Below are 17,066 nucleotides of genomic sequence, written 5' to 3' on the forward strand. Positions count from 1 at the left end.
AGAGAAAGGCTATCTATGTCTGCAACAGCCATGGTGAGACCAGCTCATGCACTGGGGTGGTAGTGCACCAGAAGGCCTGAGATCACAGCAGCAATGCTTGTATCACGGGGTTTGCAGACAGGAACTTGGCTACATCACCTTTGGCTGATGTTGGTAAAGAAGGTGTTGGCTGACAACTGCAGCCTCCAAAGGAAACCTTTTGGGCCGAGTGTCTCCCATTCCAGTGGCTATTGAAGCATATCATCCAATCTCCCAGCATATACGGGACAAAAAGAGCCAATCCAGCCATTCCAACCTGAAATGGACTTTAGATTAAATCTCCTTTCTAGTTACTAATCTAAAGCTCTAAGGACCAGTGTTCTTTATGTGTTCGTCTATTATAAATGCGCTCTTCTAGGCAATAAATTCACTGAGTGAAATAATTCATTCACAGCTGCCCTCTTTTCCTTTTAGTAATTAACTTAAATCTGTGCTCATATTTGCTGAGTACTTTGCTAAGTAACATAGTTGCTTTCATTTTATTCTGTTTAGCCCTCTGATAACCTATCCAACTATTGTTCCAAGACTGCACTTGTATGTCTCTCTTAGAAGGCCTACCAGTTAGATGACCATAAATGCACAATGAACATGATGGAATATTTGTCAAATAAATAAATAGCCTTCCTATTCTGGCTAGTGATATCACTCTGTATGGGTGAGCACGCAGATTCACCCCTGTTGCTGGATTCCCCCAAGTATAAGGTGCCATCAAGTGCAATGAAAATTCAAGAATTGGCCTAGTAGCCAAATATCTTTGTGAACCAAAGGTATTTTTCTGGCACTGTGCAATTGATGTGTAAGAAGTTTCATGATGTTGGAGGTCCAACGATCCCTACTTTTTCATTTCAAGAAACAGCTTTAAGGTCTGGCCCCTTGGAGGCTTCAAACTTGGCAAGATCACAATTCGACTGAGAAGCCACTGGTCTGGTATGAGTGACGGCACGTAACTACCAGATCTGTCAAAGCAAAAGCAGCAAGGATGTTTTTGATGTGCTTTAAGTACCAGCAGAAGAATGTAGTGGTATGGTGTGTCTCATGCAACTTTGCACAGCGAGAAGGGTTTCTAGTGGAGGGGGATGAAGGGGCCCATCATTTTTTTCACACGAGAGAATCTTTGAGGAAGATGATACTGGGAAACCCACCATCAGGCCAGTCATAGTATATTATAGTATAAATGTATCTGATTCAGAGGTATCTGGGCTTAATAAAAGTGAACAGCAAAAATGTTTATTTGTATGGCTGTACATCCTGTGATATTGCAGGAAAGTTCAGAATCAGGTTTATTATCACTGACCTATGTCCTGAAATCTGTTGTTTTGTGGCAGTCGCACGGTGCAATTCATTTAAAAAACTAAGTTACAATAAGAAATGTATTAACAAAATAAATAAGTAGTGCAAAAAGAGAACAAAATCGTGAGGTAATATTTATGGATTCATGATCTGTTTGGAAATCTGATGGCAGAGGGAAAGAAGCTGTTTCTAAAACACCATGCACGTGTCTTAGAGCTTCTGTACCTGAGAAGAGGGCCCGAATTGGATGGTGGGGACATCATGATAGATGCTGCCTTTTTGAGGATCACCTTGATGGTGGGGAGGCCAGCGCCCATGATGGAGCTGGCTGAGCTAACAACCCTCTGCAGCATTTTCCAATCCTCCATATCAGATGCAACTGTTCAGAATGCTCTCAATGGTACGTCTATAGAAATTTGCTAGAGTCCTTGGTGGCATACAAGTGTCCCCCACTTTACGAATGTTCTCTTTACGCCACTTCGTTTTACAAAAGACCTATGTTAGTAATCTGTTTTTGCATTACAAAGAGGATTTTCGCTGTTGTGAAAATTTTTCCAGTATAAGTTCATCGCTTTACGTCATTTCAGCTTAAGAAAGGTTTCATAGGAACACTCTACCTTTGTAAAGGGAGGGACACCTGTATTGAATCCACTTCTCTACATAAACAGTAAGTGAACTTTGTATTTCCTGCTCTGACTTGATCTATTAGAATGCTAACTGCATGGTATCTGAGAGATTGCATAACTATTCTATTGATTTCCTTCTCTCACTCTCTCTCTCTCTCTCTCTCACTATCTCTCTATCTCTATCTCTACCTCTTGTGAAGATGCCTAGGTGAACTGCCAAGGGAGAGGCACCTTATTTTGCCACTGACTGCACCCTGTAATAATGAGAGTCATACTGAATCAAATCTAGTTACTGCTTTTGTTCAATGTTTAATGTCCGTTATGAACCCTTCCTCTGCATGCTCCATCTGTAAATTGTCCTTTCAAGTACAGCTGAGAATGTGGTAGCAGATGTGTGTTATACCGACTGCACAGCTTGGACATCGGGAAATTTACTGCTTCAGGTCTGTTGTGTTTGAAGATTCTGACCTGCTCGTTTAACTTCTTGGCTTTCCAAAATTATCACTTTTCTGAGGTCCTTCTTGCAGTTTAACATGAGGACTAGTTAATCAAGATACTTAACAGTTTGAATGTTGTTATTGTTGATATACCCTTGTGCTCTGGGAATAACCTTTTAGCTATACTGTAAAGACTAAATCCCAGTTTTCTTTATGTGATGTTGCTTGGATTTCTATGAATTTCTTTATACTCCTCTATTAGTTCTTGTAATCTGCAGTGAAGTTAATACATAGCATTTTATTTGCATCATAACAAAGTGAGTTTTATTTTTGCTTCATGCTCTGAAATCTGTTTCAGGTCCAAGATATTTTATGTGACATTTGTTAGGCAGACTCGTGGAGAGCTGAGGGAGGTATTTTGTGCAGCTGTCACAACTAAGCACATCGTTATAATATTAGGGGGAACTAAAGTTAATTTATAATATGCATGGGAGTAGTTGGGAAATATTCCTCTGTTGGTTAAAGCTAATACACTTGGACAGTTCAATGTTGTTTAAAGAGCAGACCACCCCACTGGAATATTCCCACAGCTATCATGAACAAACGCTGGCCTCCCATACTTTCTTCTCGGTCCATTTCTAACTTCCCATTTTTAGTCCAAGTATAGTCTATTAAAATAAACATGATTCAAATCTATTTCCGCTATGCATATAGAAAAAAGTCTATCTGTAATAGGATGGGCCCCCAAACTTGCTGATCGATAACCATATGATACCCAAATCAGCTTTGTAATCTCATTTAATGCCTAATCCCAAAAGAATTTTATTTTAGAGGAATATGGGCCACAACTAAATAAATAGACATATTGGTTGGCATGGACTAGTTGGGCTGAAGGGCATTTCCGATGCTGTATTACTCTGTGATTCTATTTGTTTATATTTACTCACTTCCTTTGTTATCATATATATTCTTCTCACTTTATTTCCTTTTCAACTTTCTTCTTTTCATATTTCTTTAGAACATAAAAGACTATTCAGCACAGCTCTCAAAATAATCCTGCCTATCATAATTCCTTATATCGTAAAAGTTCTTCATCAGTTGAATCTGCTTTTCAGTTTTCCTGACCTAGTTAGACATTTGTGCCCAGAGCAACTTCAAACTGGCAAGACCGAAACCCGACTACTTTGTTCTCATTCCCCTGTGAGACTTCCATCTAGATATCATCCTGTTCACAAGCAGCAACTTAAATTTCTAAACACCAGAGATTCTGCAGTTGCTGGAAATGCAGACTAACACATGCAGAATGTTGGAGGAACTCAGCAGGTCAGGTAGAATTGATGGAGAGAAATAAACAGTCAATATTTCGGGCCAAGGATTTCTATCCTGTGTGATAATAATGGCAACACTGTACCAATGGCGTTGACCATTTTCCTACTGCCAAACCATACTGGCTTATTTTGTCATCTGAATACTGTATATTTGAACTTAAACTTCACGCTGTAGGCTTGTGTATAGAGCTTGATGTGCTATACAAGCTGAAGTACACCTTCATTCCAATTCCCGATTTTTATACTTGTTTTATTCCATTCTCTTCTAGAACTGCACTTATAGTGGTTCAAATTATTAATTGATAATGCAGTGTTATGTAATTACAAAATGGAATTTGTCTGGCATCTGCATGAATAAAGGCCCTTTCTCCTAACTCTCCATACTTGCCAGAAGTGACTGTTCTCATGCTTGTGTTTACCTGTCCCTGTTTTCTGAACCAGACTAACAACTTCACCCAAAGCACATGGCTTCCTGTTCCTTTGCAGGTTTCTGTTTCCTTTCCTCCCCCAATTCAGAGCTCCTCAGATGTAGAGTGGGTAAGGATACTGCAACAAGAGAAATTGGGAGAGGGGAAGGCAAACAGGGTGATCAAGCTAGCAAGTATCAGGAGTATGATCAGAGAGAGAGGAACAAGAAAATAACTTTTTTGTTCTCTGTAACACCATAATTAATGACTGAAGTATTTTTTTAACTGAATTAGAACTAACTTAGAGCTTTTTCCTTCCCAAAATTAGTTTTATCAATTTCATAGTGCTTAACTATTCCAGTTATTTGCAGCACCTTCACTCGCATTTGTTACTAGTGTAGGATGAATGCAAGTTAATTGCTTTCCAGCTGTAACTTGTCTATAACTCTTTTTTTCCAAATGTTTTGAACTTCCTACTCCATTAAATTCAGTTACCCTGATTGTAAATGATAGTAAGTTGGAACTGCGTAATATGCTAAAGGATTATTTTTCTGGGCAATGTTTGTGTCATTGGGAGCTGTATGCACACAGCCCTATCATGCATTGTGTAACGATTGCACGTGAGCTGGGTCCTCTGTCAGCTTTGTAATGCTGGGTTCAAAGCATGATTATGCAAAAGGTACCTGTGCCCACACTAAACTGACATCTTGTTATCTTTTCTAAAATGGGAATTGTTTAAAAAATCATGGTAAGACTGCAGAAACAAGCCTTTCTGCACGTATAGATAATGTTGCAGTAACCATTTTTAAAACCTCTAAATTGTACATTTAACATATTTACGAATTATGAAATGCCACTTAAAAATGGCAGCCCAAGAAATTAAATTAATGACTATCCCATCATTCACAAGCTTCAACTACTTTCTGGTCACATTTGTGTCAAACAGCCACTGTATATTTTGAATACATTTGAATCGGTTGCCTGGTAACAGTGATGTTTTTTCCAAGAGATGAATGCCAATCTTCATTTTTTTTTAATACTACACTTTCTTTCCACAGGTTTGGCCATTCTCATTATAAATACATTTGCAAAATATTTCAGTTTTGAAACCTGCCCTTAGCAACCAAGCCACAGAAAATCCATGACTCTGTTACCAGAGCAACAAGAATCTCAGAATATTAAAGCCAGCTCCAGCGAAGGAACATATCCAGTCTTATTGTATTTACCTTTGCTTAGCAACTTATGGTGATGTGTCAAAACAGTACTTCAGGATTATGCTGCAAAATTCAAACTGTGTTTATAATGTTGAAAACTCAGATTGCATTTTAATTTATAGTTACCGTGAATGGTATATTTTTGTTTGAGTTGAAATTGAGAACATTTCTTTTTGCCCTGAGAGTGTTGTGATTTATTTATTTAAACTGTTACAAATCGAGCTGAACCTGAAGCAGCTGATGTATTTAAGCAATATGTTTTGAATTAATTTCAGGCCAGCCATTTGAATATGCTCCCATAAGAGGCTGCTTCAAACTTTGATTTCCCTTTTACTGGTCGGGTATATGTTCTGAGTTTTATGTTTTATTTATACAATTTGGGCATCTGCAGCTACCAAGTACTCTGCTTTTCCTTTGGTAGATATATTATCTGTCATCAAGACATTCAGAAAGTGTCTTAAAGATATTTATATGTTTTATTTAGCTTTTCAAAAAGATCAATGCCAGAGTCTCATTTGTTGTTACTTATCATTAGCTTCAATGTATTTGTCTCTGTGCCCAATGTACTTCTCATGTGATAATGTTAAGTGATAAAGATCTTCATTTATTTGACACAATTCAGTTCTTTCGTTACCAATTAAATTTATGGATTGAATCTCCTTCCAGTTATAATGTCACAATGCTGCACACATTGAGAAGGAAAGGAGGAGACTGAGTGGGGAATGTGGTGATGCTAACAGCAAAAACAGTTGATTTGAGGAAGAGGCAATATCCAGGTGATGGGTGATGCATTGAGCATTGTGAAAGTAGTTAACTTATTGCAGGACTTAATTGCACTTGCATGTGCGCAATGGCTTGTAAGGAGGTAATCTAGTTAAGGTTCCTTGTCTCCGTCACCTAAAGTTTAATAAACTTTTTGGTATACAAGGGAACAATATTCTCAGCAGTTTATGCCCAGTAATATTTTTTGGACATTGCCTTAAGTCACCATGGTTCACAGGGGACCAAAGAATGGCATGTCACTGTGTGTGTGTGTGTGTGTGTGTGTGTGTGTGTGTGTGTGTGTGTGTGTGTGTGTGTGTGTGTGTGTGTGTGTGTGTGTGTGTGTGTGTGTGTGTGGATTTTTCTCCCTGCTGAATTTCCAGCCCACTATTAATGAAATTCTTGCAGCTGTGAAGGCCAAGTATATTTAAGGCAGAGGTTGATAGATTCTTGATTAGTCAGGGCATGAAGGGATATGGGCTGAGAGGAAAATCGGATCATCCATGATGAAATGGCAGAGCAGACTCAATGGACCAAATAGACTAATTCTGCTCCCATATCTTACGCCTCTAAATTTAGAAGCACCTTAGAGCTACGCATTGCTTTTTTGTTTGTCTTCCATCTATGAGCAATATATCTCTAGGTGTGAAATCTGCAAGTCAATTCTTGTCCATTTGCCCCACTGTGAGTATACATTGTATTTGACTTGTTAGTCAGACTGCCTGTTACTGTCACAGCCCAGCCCTGGTTCACTAAGCATGCAATGTGAATCACCAATAGTGATCTTGGAAATAAAGGTGCAGGAACTCATCTGAAGACTTTACAGATTTGGGGTACTGGTAAATTTAGTGATACAGATACAACTTGTTGGAGCTTGCAGAGACGTAGATGTTGGTTTCCCGATCACAATATCACCATAAGGAGAGCATAATTAAGACTGGGTCCTTTCCACGAGCGGGAACACTTAAACTCAAAGATAATGGGAGTAACTTAACGACAGTGGAGTTTGTGCATATTTTTAAGTCAAATGAATATACCGTTAATTGGCTGCTATATGATCTTCTTTCCTCCCCTCCTCTTCCAGTACGAGAACTACCACCTATTAACCAAGATGTACGTCAGAAGCAACGCATCTCAATAGAGATCTTGCCTCCCGAAATGAAAGCTCCTTTCCCTCCTGATCCAGTATTTCCCACCCGAACCAAAACCGTGAAGGAATTTCAGTAAGTATTGAAAACAGCTTGAAGTACATTTTATTTGCCTGCTTACATTTTTTTTTGCCCAGTATTACTTCCCCAGCGATAGTCCACTAGTATTCCTGCTATTATGGTAATTTCATCTATAGTTCAATGTCTTTACAGTAACTCCAGCTGTGTCCTACCACTGTTACTGCCTCCCTATACTATCAACAAGAGCCTCCCGGTATTCACAAACAAAGAGAAAATCTGCGGATGCTGGAAATCTGAGCAGTGCACACAAAGTGCTGGAGGAGCTCAGCAGGCCTGGCAGCATCTATGGAAAAAAGTATGTTCGACATTTCAAGCCGAAACCTGTCCTGCCAAAGGGTTTCAGCCTGAAACATCGACTGTACTTTTTTCCATAGATGCTGCCTGACCTGCTGGGTTCCTCTAGCATTTTGCGTGTGAGCCTCCTGTTGTTATTGCGCTCACTGCTCTTCTTGCTATACCACCGTTATAATTATCACTGCAAATTCAACTATAGTCTTGCGTAACTTGCTCCAGCTCCAGACCACCAATATTACTGCCAATACTGTAACTCTTTTTTGTATCTTACCAGCATTAATATACTAACTGTAACTACAGCGATCATTCCTCAAACTACTGCTCCTCACTGTTACTCTGGCAATAACTTCCTCGTATTACCTGTTGTTACTGTAACTTCAGTTATATTTAACTATGGGGATCATAATTTATCAATTTAATTAGTCACTGATTCTCACTGGACATTAATGTGAAGTGAAATTGTTGCAAAAGTGTGTGATAACCTGCTAAGTCTGGTCATGGTGGAAGGAAAGTTGTTGTTCCTCACCTAAACTGCAGTTCATCTATTTCATGACAAAATAGAGGGATTGTTTTTGAAGTCAAGGTTTAACAATGAAATCTAACAACTTGCTTCCATGATGAAGGGTCTCGGCCCAAAACGTCGACAGTGCTTCTCCTTATAGATGCTGCCTGGCCTGCTGTGTTCCACCAGCATTTTGTGTGTGTTGCTTCCATGATACACTGGGGTGCTCTCTTCAGTTACCAGATGAGGTAACCGTAGCCTTTGGCCTGGGGCAGAAGTCATCACGTGGTGCCCAACCTTCAGAGAGTGTTTCAACCCTTAACCACACTCTCCAGCTGGTGGGTCAGCAGTGGTGGCCAAGTCACTGTCCATCTGCTCCTGACTTACAGCTCAAGTCCTGTCACCTGCTCCATATCCAGCAAGAGGCTCTTCCTGATTCCTCCCCACCCTGGAGCTACTTGGTTCTTGTTCATTTCATCAGGCCCAGCATAGACAGCAACCTCCATGCTGACTTGTTGGGAATCCTTTACAGCCAATCTCTGCTGGGAATAGTCATGTTTTCCATCCTTTGTCCCTGCACTCCTGGACTAAGGATTGGCCTTCCTCTCATGAGCCTCCTCACATCCTTTCTCCCATGGTACTGTGAGCTCCACCATTTTTGTGTCCTTGGTGGCACATATTAAGGTATCTGGTTGAAGTGTGGTTTGCACCACCTTCAGGAATGGCAGCTTCCTCCCCACGTCAACCCTCATCTCCCATGATTTGGCAGTTTGCAGCAGATTGGATTTAGGCCTCTTTTATATGACTGGCTTGGCCCTCTCCTTGATTAAAATGACTGCCCTGTTTGCCTCTCTGCCAGATGGTCTTTTTTAACATTTCCTCTGCTCCACTGTGTCAGCAAGGAATGGTGGACCCTACACCATCCTTGTGTTAAAGTAGTTTTGCATCCTGACAGTATGTGTGCCAGTGAACCCCGCTGACCACAAAGCTTGCAGTTAGGGTCCTCGCTCAGCCCCCATGAGTGCACTGTGATGGTGTAGGGAGAGTGTCATACACAGATTGCAGAAGGAAAGAAATGTGGAGGGGCTCCAGTTACCAAAGCTCTGCCCAAGGGATCTTGCAAATGGGAAGATCCCATTTTGTCCAGGTACCCTCTGACCCCAATTCCACTGCCTTTGATAATCAGCTTCCATCCTCACAGTTCTGGAACATGCGACCTCTATCCCTTCCACTCGCACTCTCCCATTACTGGAAGTGTGCAAAGCGGAAGTCTTGCCATCCCAGGCATGGGCTGTTTATGATGTCTCTCCGTTGCAGGGAGCTCACTATGGCTGAATTGGCAGCCCACTTTCAGCCCAATTTTATTGTGACTCCTACCTGATTTATTAGTTTGTCACCGGAGCCCCTCAGTGTTAACACAACTCTATACTTTGCCACCTTGAACTCCTCCACTACCAATGACAATGGGAGATGTAACTAGCCTGATCTTATGTGTGTGTGTAGGCCTCCGTTAGTCTCGATAGGCCATGGATTTTCACCTTGGAAAGTTTCCAGGGTCAAGCTCGGGTAAGGTTTTTTTTTATAGAAGACCGGCAGTTGCCCAAGCTGCAAGTCTCCCCTCTCCATGCCACCTATGTTGTCCAAGGGAAGACCTGATCTTATGTAGACCCTCACTGAAGAAAAACTTGGGCTGATCCCCAGCCACCTCTACAGGTACTTGTTAACTTTCCTCTCTACAGTGGTCATGGGGATCGTGTACACTGTGAAAAGCCAGAGCAGCCTTGGTAGAAGACCGTATTGCTACAACCATGCCTTAAGTTTACCAGGGAGTCTGGTTTTGTTGAGCCACTCTTCAGTCTGCTTTACAGTGTTGATGATATTGGTGCTGTCATTGCTGCATTAAACCAATTTCCTCTGTGGATGAAATGACTTCTTCCTGCACTTGAAGACTGAAATTGCTGGTAACCTTGCCTTTTTTGATCACCATGCATCTGGACTTGTTGGCCTTGAAGGTCGTCCTAGTCCAGGTAGCTACATAGTGCAGGGTTTCCAATACCCATCTTGCTTAGGCATGGGTTACAGTGGTTACTGTGATGTCGTCCATGAACCTCTGTTTTGCAGGCTGTCGGATCCCAGGCCCCGACAATGGGCCTCGGGTTACTGTGCTGCTGCTGATATGAGGAGGTTGTTACCCATGACAAACAAGATGGAGGAGATGGTACAGCCGATCAGAATCCCTTTTTGGAGGTCTTGCTGTCTGGTTTTAAAGTGGGCTGATGTGAAGCGTCGCTTGAATCCTCCTAGGTGGCTGGTGATCATGTCTTGTGTTACTGGTGAGATATGGTAGTGGTCCAGGTCAACCTGGGTGAGGACGTGTGGAAATGATCTGTTGGCATTGGCTGGGTCTAACCAGACCACTGTTAGGTTGCCTTCCTTCTGTCTGGTTTCCTGCCAAGTGAGATCTGCCATGTTTAGCTCAGTTGCAGGGATCTTGGTTGGGGGACCTTTGGATTGAACTCTAGTCCCTGATTCTTACAGGGCTCGCTGCGTGATTCCCTCAGAAATTCTTCCACCTCCTACTTTGAGCCGGTTATGGTGCCAGATTTTTTGCTGGCTGGGAAGAGCTCTGGTGAACCTGAATGGATTTTTAATGAAGTACGCTCTCCTTCTCATTTTCTCCCTTCTTTGATTCTGCAGCTACTCCACCTTCTGAGCTTCTGCTGCTGTTCCTGCAGTTTGCCGGTTAGATCTTTGACGCCTTCTTTTTTGCCAGGTGAACTGTTTCTGAATCGTTTGTTCAGGATCTTATCTCACATCTCAGGTGGCAAATCTCCCTTTCCCTCCTGTTTTGTTGCGATGATGGTTTAAGATCCCCTTGGGCCAATTCATTCTTTAGCAAAGTTGAACACAGTGGCTGTGAGGGAGTTGAGTTTCCTGTAGACAGATTCTGCCAATGTAGCTTCCAAGATGCAATCCAGATTGTCATCAAATGGCTTCCGAGATACATTGTCTGACGATTTAGGCCATCTGACCCTCCCCTCTCTTTCCTTGATGAATGGATTAGGGTATCAGAGGGGGCACACACTTGGACTGTTCATTGGCACTAGGGTGGCTCAGGTTGCGGAGAGATCTTCAGTTCTGTGGGGTGCTTCCTGGCTGGACTTCTCCATTCTCTCAGCAGATGTCAAGTCTGTGCATTACACTTGAGTCACCATCATTCCACAACTGGACCTGTTTGGCTGCATCCTGAGCCCTTTGGTGTTCTTGCGGATTTTGCTGCAATAGCACTTTGCAACGAATGTCTCCCCAGACAGTGTTGCTTGCTTGAACCTTCTCATTATCATATTCCCAGTCCTGGTTACTGCAGTTATATTTGTCCTATTGAGCCTCTCATCCTCCACCCCTCTTGGGAGACTCTGGGGGTATTGCATATTCAGTTCATCCATAGCTTGTATCGTGCCCTCTTGCGAGAGCTACACACAAGGTTGATAGCCTTTCCTGGAACTCAGCAGTCTTTCCGGTGTCTCTGACCTTTTTGTTTGTCATCCAGTCTTTTCTGGAAGTCATTGATGAACCAGGTGACACTTGCATCCTACACTGGGGTGTCCCCTTCCGTTACCTGAAGAGGTAACTGAGGCATTTGGCTAGGGGCAGATGTCATCAGGTAGTGCCCAACCTTCACAGAGTATGTCAACCTCTATACTCCAACTGGTGGGTCAGTAGTGGTGGCCAAGTCGCTGCCCATTTGCTCCTGACTTCCAGCTCAACTCCAGTCACCTGCTCCATATCCAGCAAGCGGCCCTTCCTGATTCCTCCCCCATCCTGCGAGCTGCTTGTTTCTTGCTCTTTTCATCAAGGCCCAGTGAAGCCTCCATGAACCCCCATGCCACCTTGCCGGGAACCCTCTACAGCCGATCTCCATATGGAATAGTCATGTCTGCCATCCTTTGTCCCTGCACTCCTGGACTAAGGACTGGTACTTCAGGGCCCTCCTCTTATGAGCCTCTTCACATCCTTCCTCCTATGGCACTGTGAGCTCCACCAGGATGATATTCTTGTCTTTGGTGGACTACAGTACAATAAAGCTGAATAATTTCAGTTTGAGTTATCATCAACCTAACAATTTTTGTAAGCAGCTGTCGACATTGTTTGAATTTTAGTCAATTATCCTAATTTTAAAGCAGATACTTTGCAAAAATTTGCACAGTGAATTGAGGTTTTTACTTGGAGCTGCGTAAATCTCTTTATAATTAATCAGATTTAGGGATCTTGGGGTCCCAGTCCATAGAACACTCAAAGCAGCTGCACAGGTTGACTCTGTGGTTAAGAAGGCATATGGTGTATTGGCCTTCATCAATCGTGGAATTGAATTTAGGAGCTGAGAGGTGATGTTGCAGCTACATAGGACCCTGGTCAGGCTCCACTTGGAGTACTGTGCTCAGTTCTGGTCACCTTACTACAGGAAGGATGTGGAAACCATGGAAAGGGAACTAATAATATTTCTCACAAGCTTTATAACTAAATAGATTGATTGGAAGTAGGTTCACACAGCTCCATAGACAAAGATGTTGTAAAAAAAAAGCAGCTTAACCTGAACTAAAGCAATTCCGTGCATGTTTTGAAAAATAGTCTCCTCATTTTGCAGCAGGATCTTCAATCATCTAGCACCTTTTTCATTGTGGAAAGTTCCCAAATGAGTCCAATAAGAATCTTTACCAGGAGTGAGATAATAACCAACTTAGAACATAGAACCACAGAACAATACAGACCCTTTGGTCCACAATGTTGTGCTGACCTTTTAAACTACTCCAAGAACAATCTAACCATTCACCCCCACATAGCCTTCTATTTGCCTTTCATCCATGTGTCTATCTAAGAGTCTCCTAAGTATCTTATATGTATCTGCCCCTACCATTACCCCTGGCAGTGCATTCAATGCACTTAACTCGTTTTATGTTTAAAAAAATACTGTTGACGTCTCCCCTCCCCCCCATACTTTCTACCAGAAAAGCTCCAGCTCACTCAGCCTTTCCTCATAAGACATGTTCTCTCATACAGGTAGCATCCTTGTAATCTATCCTGTACCTTATCTAATGCTTCTACCTCCATCCTATAATAATGCAACCAGAACTGAACACAGTACTTCAAGTGTGGTCTAACTTTCTATCTAACCAAGAGTTTTATAGAGCTGCAGCTTAACCATATGGTTCTTGAAATCAATCCCACAATTAATGAAGGCCAACACAGCATCCACCTTCTTAACCATTGTACAGAGCAAAGACCTTTCCTCTGAAACTGTGTATTTAAAGGGTGGACTCTGACCTTCTATGACCTCAATTTCGGGTGGTCAAGGTCATGTTCACTTATGTTTGAACTTTATAATGAAGGGAAGGATATTTCACAAGCTTTGTTTTTCTCTTTCCAGAAGAGGTGGTAGTGGGGTCAGAAAGATTTGCTTGCAACTAGACTTTCCCTGATTACACCATTATCCATTAATTTATGGTAATAGTGGTCAACTAGTCCAGCAACAAAATAAAATGCAGAAAAACACCATAAAATGCACATTAGTTCCTTTCTGACACAAGATGAAAAATTGTTTGATCCTGAGAATTTCAAAGAAATTTCCTCTGACTCATCTTCCTGAGAGTTTGCCAAGGCTGAATACCTGGCAGTGGTTCATTTGTTTGATTGAACAAATTTTAAAGAAGATCCCTCTCTCCCATCATCAATATCATTCAAATTTCAGATGCAGTCTCTTTAGTCTTCTTACAAACTAGAAGGGTGAAGTACTCTTTTGAATGTCTAAATTAATTTTTCATCTACATCGAGGGTTTCTGGCCTGAAATCCTCGTACCCCTCGGTTAATGGTAGGGATCCATGGCATAAAAAGGGTTGGGGACCCCTGCTCTACTTTCTCTGGTTTCCATCTGATTCATTTTCCTTATGATTGTTGCAGAGGCTCATTTCTTTCCTGCTGTGAATCTTGGCCTGCGCTTTCCTTGAACCAGCCTGGTGGAATTAATCATTCTGGGTCACTTAAATAATGGTTGGAATGTGTGGGTGTCCATGGCTTAACTGGCATGTTAACAAGAACTTTGGACAGAGCAAATAGGTTGTGGTCAGTGATTAGTTTTAACCAGGTTTTATGTTAGTGCCTGATGGCACAAACATTGATTTCTCAAGCTTCCAGTAATACCCCCAACCCCTGCCCCTTTTCCCTCTCTCACCTCATCTCCTTGCCTGTCCATCTCCTCCCTCTGGTGCTCCTTCCCCCTTTTTCTTTCTTCCATAGCCTTCTGTCTCTTTTCCCAGCTCTTTACTTCATCCCTCCCCCTCTAGGTTTCACCTATCACCTTGTGTTTCTCTCTCCTCTGTCAACCCCACCTTTTAAATCTGCTCCTCAGCTTTTTTTCTCCAGTCCTGCCCAAAGGGTTTCAGCCCAAAATGTCACATGCTGAGCTCCTCCAGTTGCTTGGATTTCCAACATCTGCAGATTTTCTCTTGTTTATGTTAGCGAGCATTTATTGTTCCTGAATCAGATGTAAACTACAGTGCTGAAGTAACAAACAATGAATCTATGGCTCTATCAAATGTATATTATTTTGCAGTGATTAGGGACTGAATACTTATTCTATGATACCAACGGATTTTATGCTGATAAAGATATTTCCCATTGAGAAATGAAAGCACTGCTGGAACATTTCACCTACAATCCATAAATCCAGTGTAAAATCGGGAAAGTTAAAGATATGACAGAAGAAGTATTTTACATTGAAGTGCTTGTCTATATTATTTTAATAGGTTACATGTAGGATCGTAAAACCTTCCATGAGCACGAAGGTTTTCAGATTCATGCCCAGAAGACACCTAATGGATTAAACTAGGCTGAACTTTCCTCCCTCCCACTTTCTGCTTTATGCAGGGATCACTCCCTACGTGACTCTCTTGTCTGTTCGCCCCTCTGCACTGATTTCCCTCCTGGCACTTATCCTTGCAAGCGGAACAAGTCCTACACCTGCCCCTACACCTCCTCCCTCACTACCATTCAGGGTCCCAAACAGTCCTTCCAGGTGAGTTTGTTGGGGTCATATACTGCGTCCAGTGCTCCGGGTGTGACCTCCTGTATGTCGATGAGACCTGACATAGGTTGGGAGACCACTTCACCAAGCACCTATGCTCTGTCTGCCAGAAGAAGCAGGATCTCCCAGTGACCACCCATTTACCCATTTTAATTCCACTTCCCATTCCCATTCTGACATGTCAGTCCATGGGCTCCCCTACTGTCGCAATGATGCCACACTCAGGCTGGAGGAACAACACCTCATATTCCATCTGGGTAGCCTCCAACCTGATGGCATGAACATTGATTTCTCAAACTTCTGTCAATGCACCTGCCCTCCTTCACCATTCCCCACCCGCTTTTCCCTCTCTCACCTTATCTCCTTGCTTGCCCATCACCTCCCTCTGGTGCTTCTCCCCCCTTTCTTCCATAGCCTTGTGCTCTCTCCTGTCAGACCCCCCCCCCCTTCTCCAGCCCTGTATCTCTTCACCAATCACCTTCCCAGATTTTTATCCTTCCTCCTCCCAGTTTCACCTGTCCCTTTATTTCTCTGTGCCCTCCCCCTCCTTTTAATTCTACTCCTCATCGTTTCTTCTCCAGTCATGCCGAAGTTATTAACCCAAAACATCGACTGTACTTTTTTCCATAGATGCTGCCTGGCCTGCTGAGTTCCTCCAGCATTGTATCTGTGTGTGTGTGTGTTGCTAACTTTCAAGATTTGAGCTGCTGTTTAAGGATCCAGTTCTTCTATTGTTAACTTTCACTGAATGCTTGGACCATTCATTACTTGGATCAGTCACATTTTTAGCAGCGGTTTTTGAGGTACGGCATGGTAACAGGTCCTTCTGCCGCAACAAGCCAATAATGCTCAATTACACCCATGTGACCAATTAACTACTAACCCATAAGTCTTTGAAATGTGGGAGGAAGCTGGAGCACCCAGAGGAAACCCAAGCTTTATGGGGAGATTGTACAAACTCTTTACAGAAAGCAGTGGGAATTGAACCCACATCTATGGTACTGGACTTTACTAATTGAGATACAGTGTGGAACAGGCCCTTTTGGTCCTTTGAGCTGCACTGCCCAGCGAATCCCCTGATTTAATTTTAGCCTAATCACGGGACAATTTACAGTGACCAATTAACCTACATCTTTAGACTGTGGGAGGAAACTGGAACAGCTGGAGGAAACCCACACAGTCATGGGCAGAACGTACAAACTCCTTACAGGCAACAGCAGGAGTAGTGTTCAGTGTAACGCTATGCTACTGCTCTACCCCTTATGTTTTATTAAAACAGTTTCCATTCCCCACAAGCTCAAAACCTGGCACACAAAAATAGAAATTCTGCTTGAACTTTTAAAAATGTTTTTAAGAACGTGAACTAAGCTGACAAGATTGGCAATCCTTGACTGGATATGAGGAGTTGATGCCGGCAGCCTCCTTAAATCACGTAGATGCAGTGCTTTTTATTTAACTAAATTACCTGGCAGGTGAGAAAGAGCATTTAGGAGATAGTTGTGATGTGGTTCTGGAGTGAATATATATACCTATAAATGATTGGCAGGTCATTAGTGAAAACTCGTTGGTGAACCAACTGGATTATTACAATGGATGCCCAATATTCAATGCATCAAGTGAATTAATTTCTTAAACGTATACCATGGGAAATGAACTTGTGTTTTGTAGGATTTTAAATTACCCTTAATCAATTCTGACGTTAGTGCAGCAACATGAGTACTATGCCACTTAACTTTAGGTGCTTTCTCCTCGCCAGCTGAGCACCACTGTAATCTCCGCTTACTGAGGCAAGTGGGTATGTGAACACTGAGAACATTCCCAAGATTCCAATTTCCCAAAAAAATTCCAAGTCAGCTCTC

The 17,066-nt window shown here is 42.3% G+C and overlaps 2 protein-coding genes across 15 annotated transcripts in view; one reads left to right on the plus strand and one right to left on the minus strand.

Moving 5' to 3' along the window:
* ppp1r3cb (protein phosphatase 1, regulatory subunit 3Cb) overlaps positions 1 to 17,066 on the minus strand; it is a 273,775-nt gene that overhangs the window by 16,278 nt on the left and 240,431 nt on the right. The window lies entirely within an intron of this gene.
* hectd2 (HECT domain containing 2) overlaps positions 5,332 to 17,066 on the plus strand; it is a 95,313-nt gene continuing 83,578 nt past the window's right edge. The window contains exons 1-2 of the mRNA XM_059947532.1: positions 5,332 to 5,345; positions 7,188 to 7,326. Of these exons, the coding sequence (XP_059803515.1) occupies positions 7,262 to 7,326 (65 nt within the window). The 5' untranslated portion in view covers positions 5,332 to 5,345; positions 7,188 to 7,261. The remainder of the gene's footprint in view (positions 5,346 to 7,187; positions 7,327 to 17,066) is intronic.

This window comes from Hypanus sabinus, chromosome 22, assembly GCF_030144855.1.
Source record: "Hypanus sabinus isolate sHypSab1 chromosome 22, sHypSab1.hap1, whole genome shotgun sequence".
Lineage (NCBI taxonomy): Eukaryota > Metazoa > Chordata > Chondrichthyes > Myliobatiformes > Dasyatidae > Hypanus > Hypanus sabinus.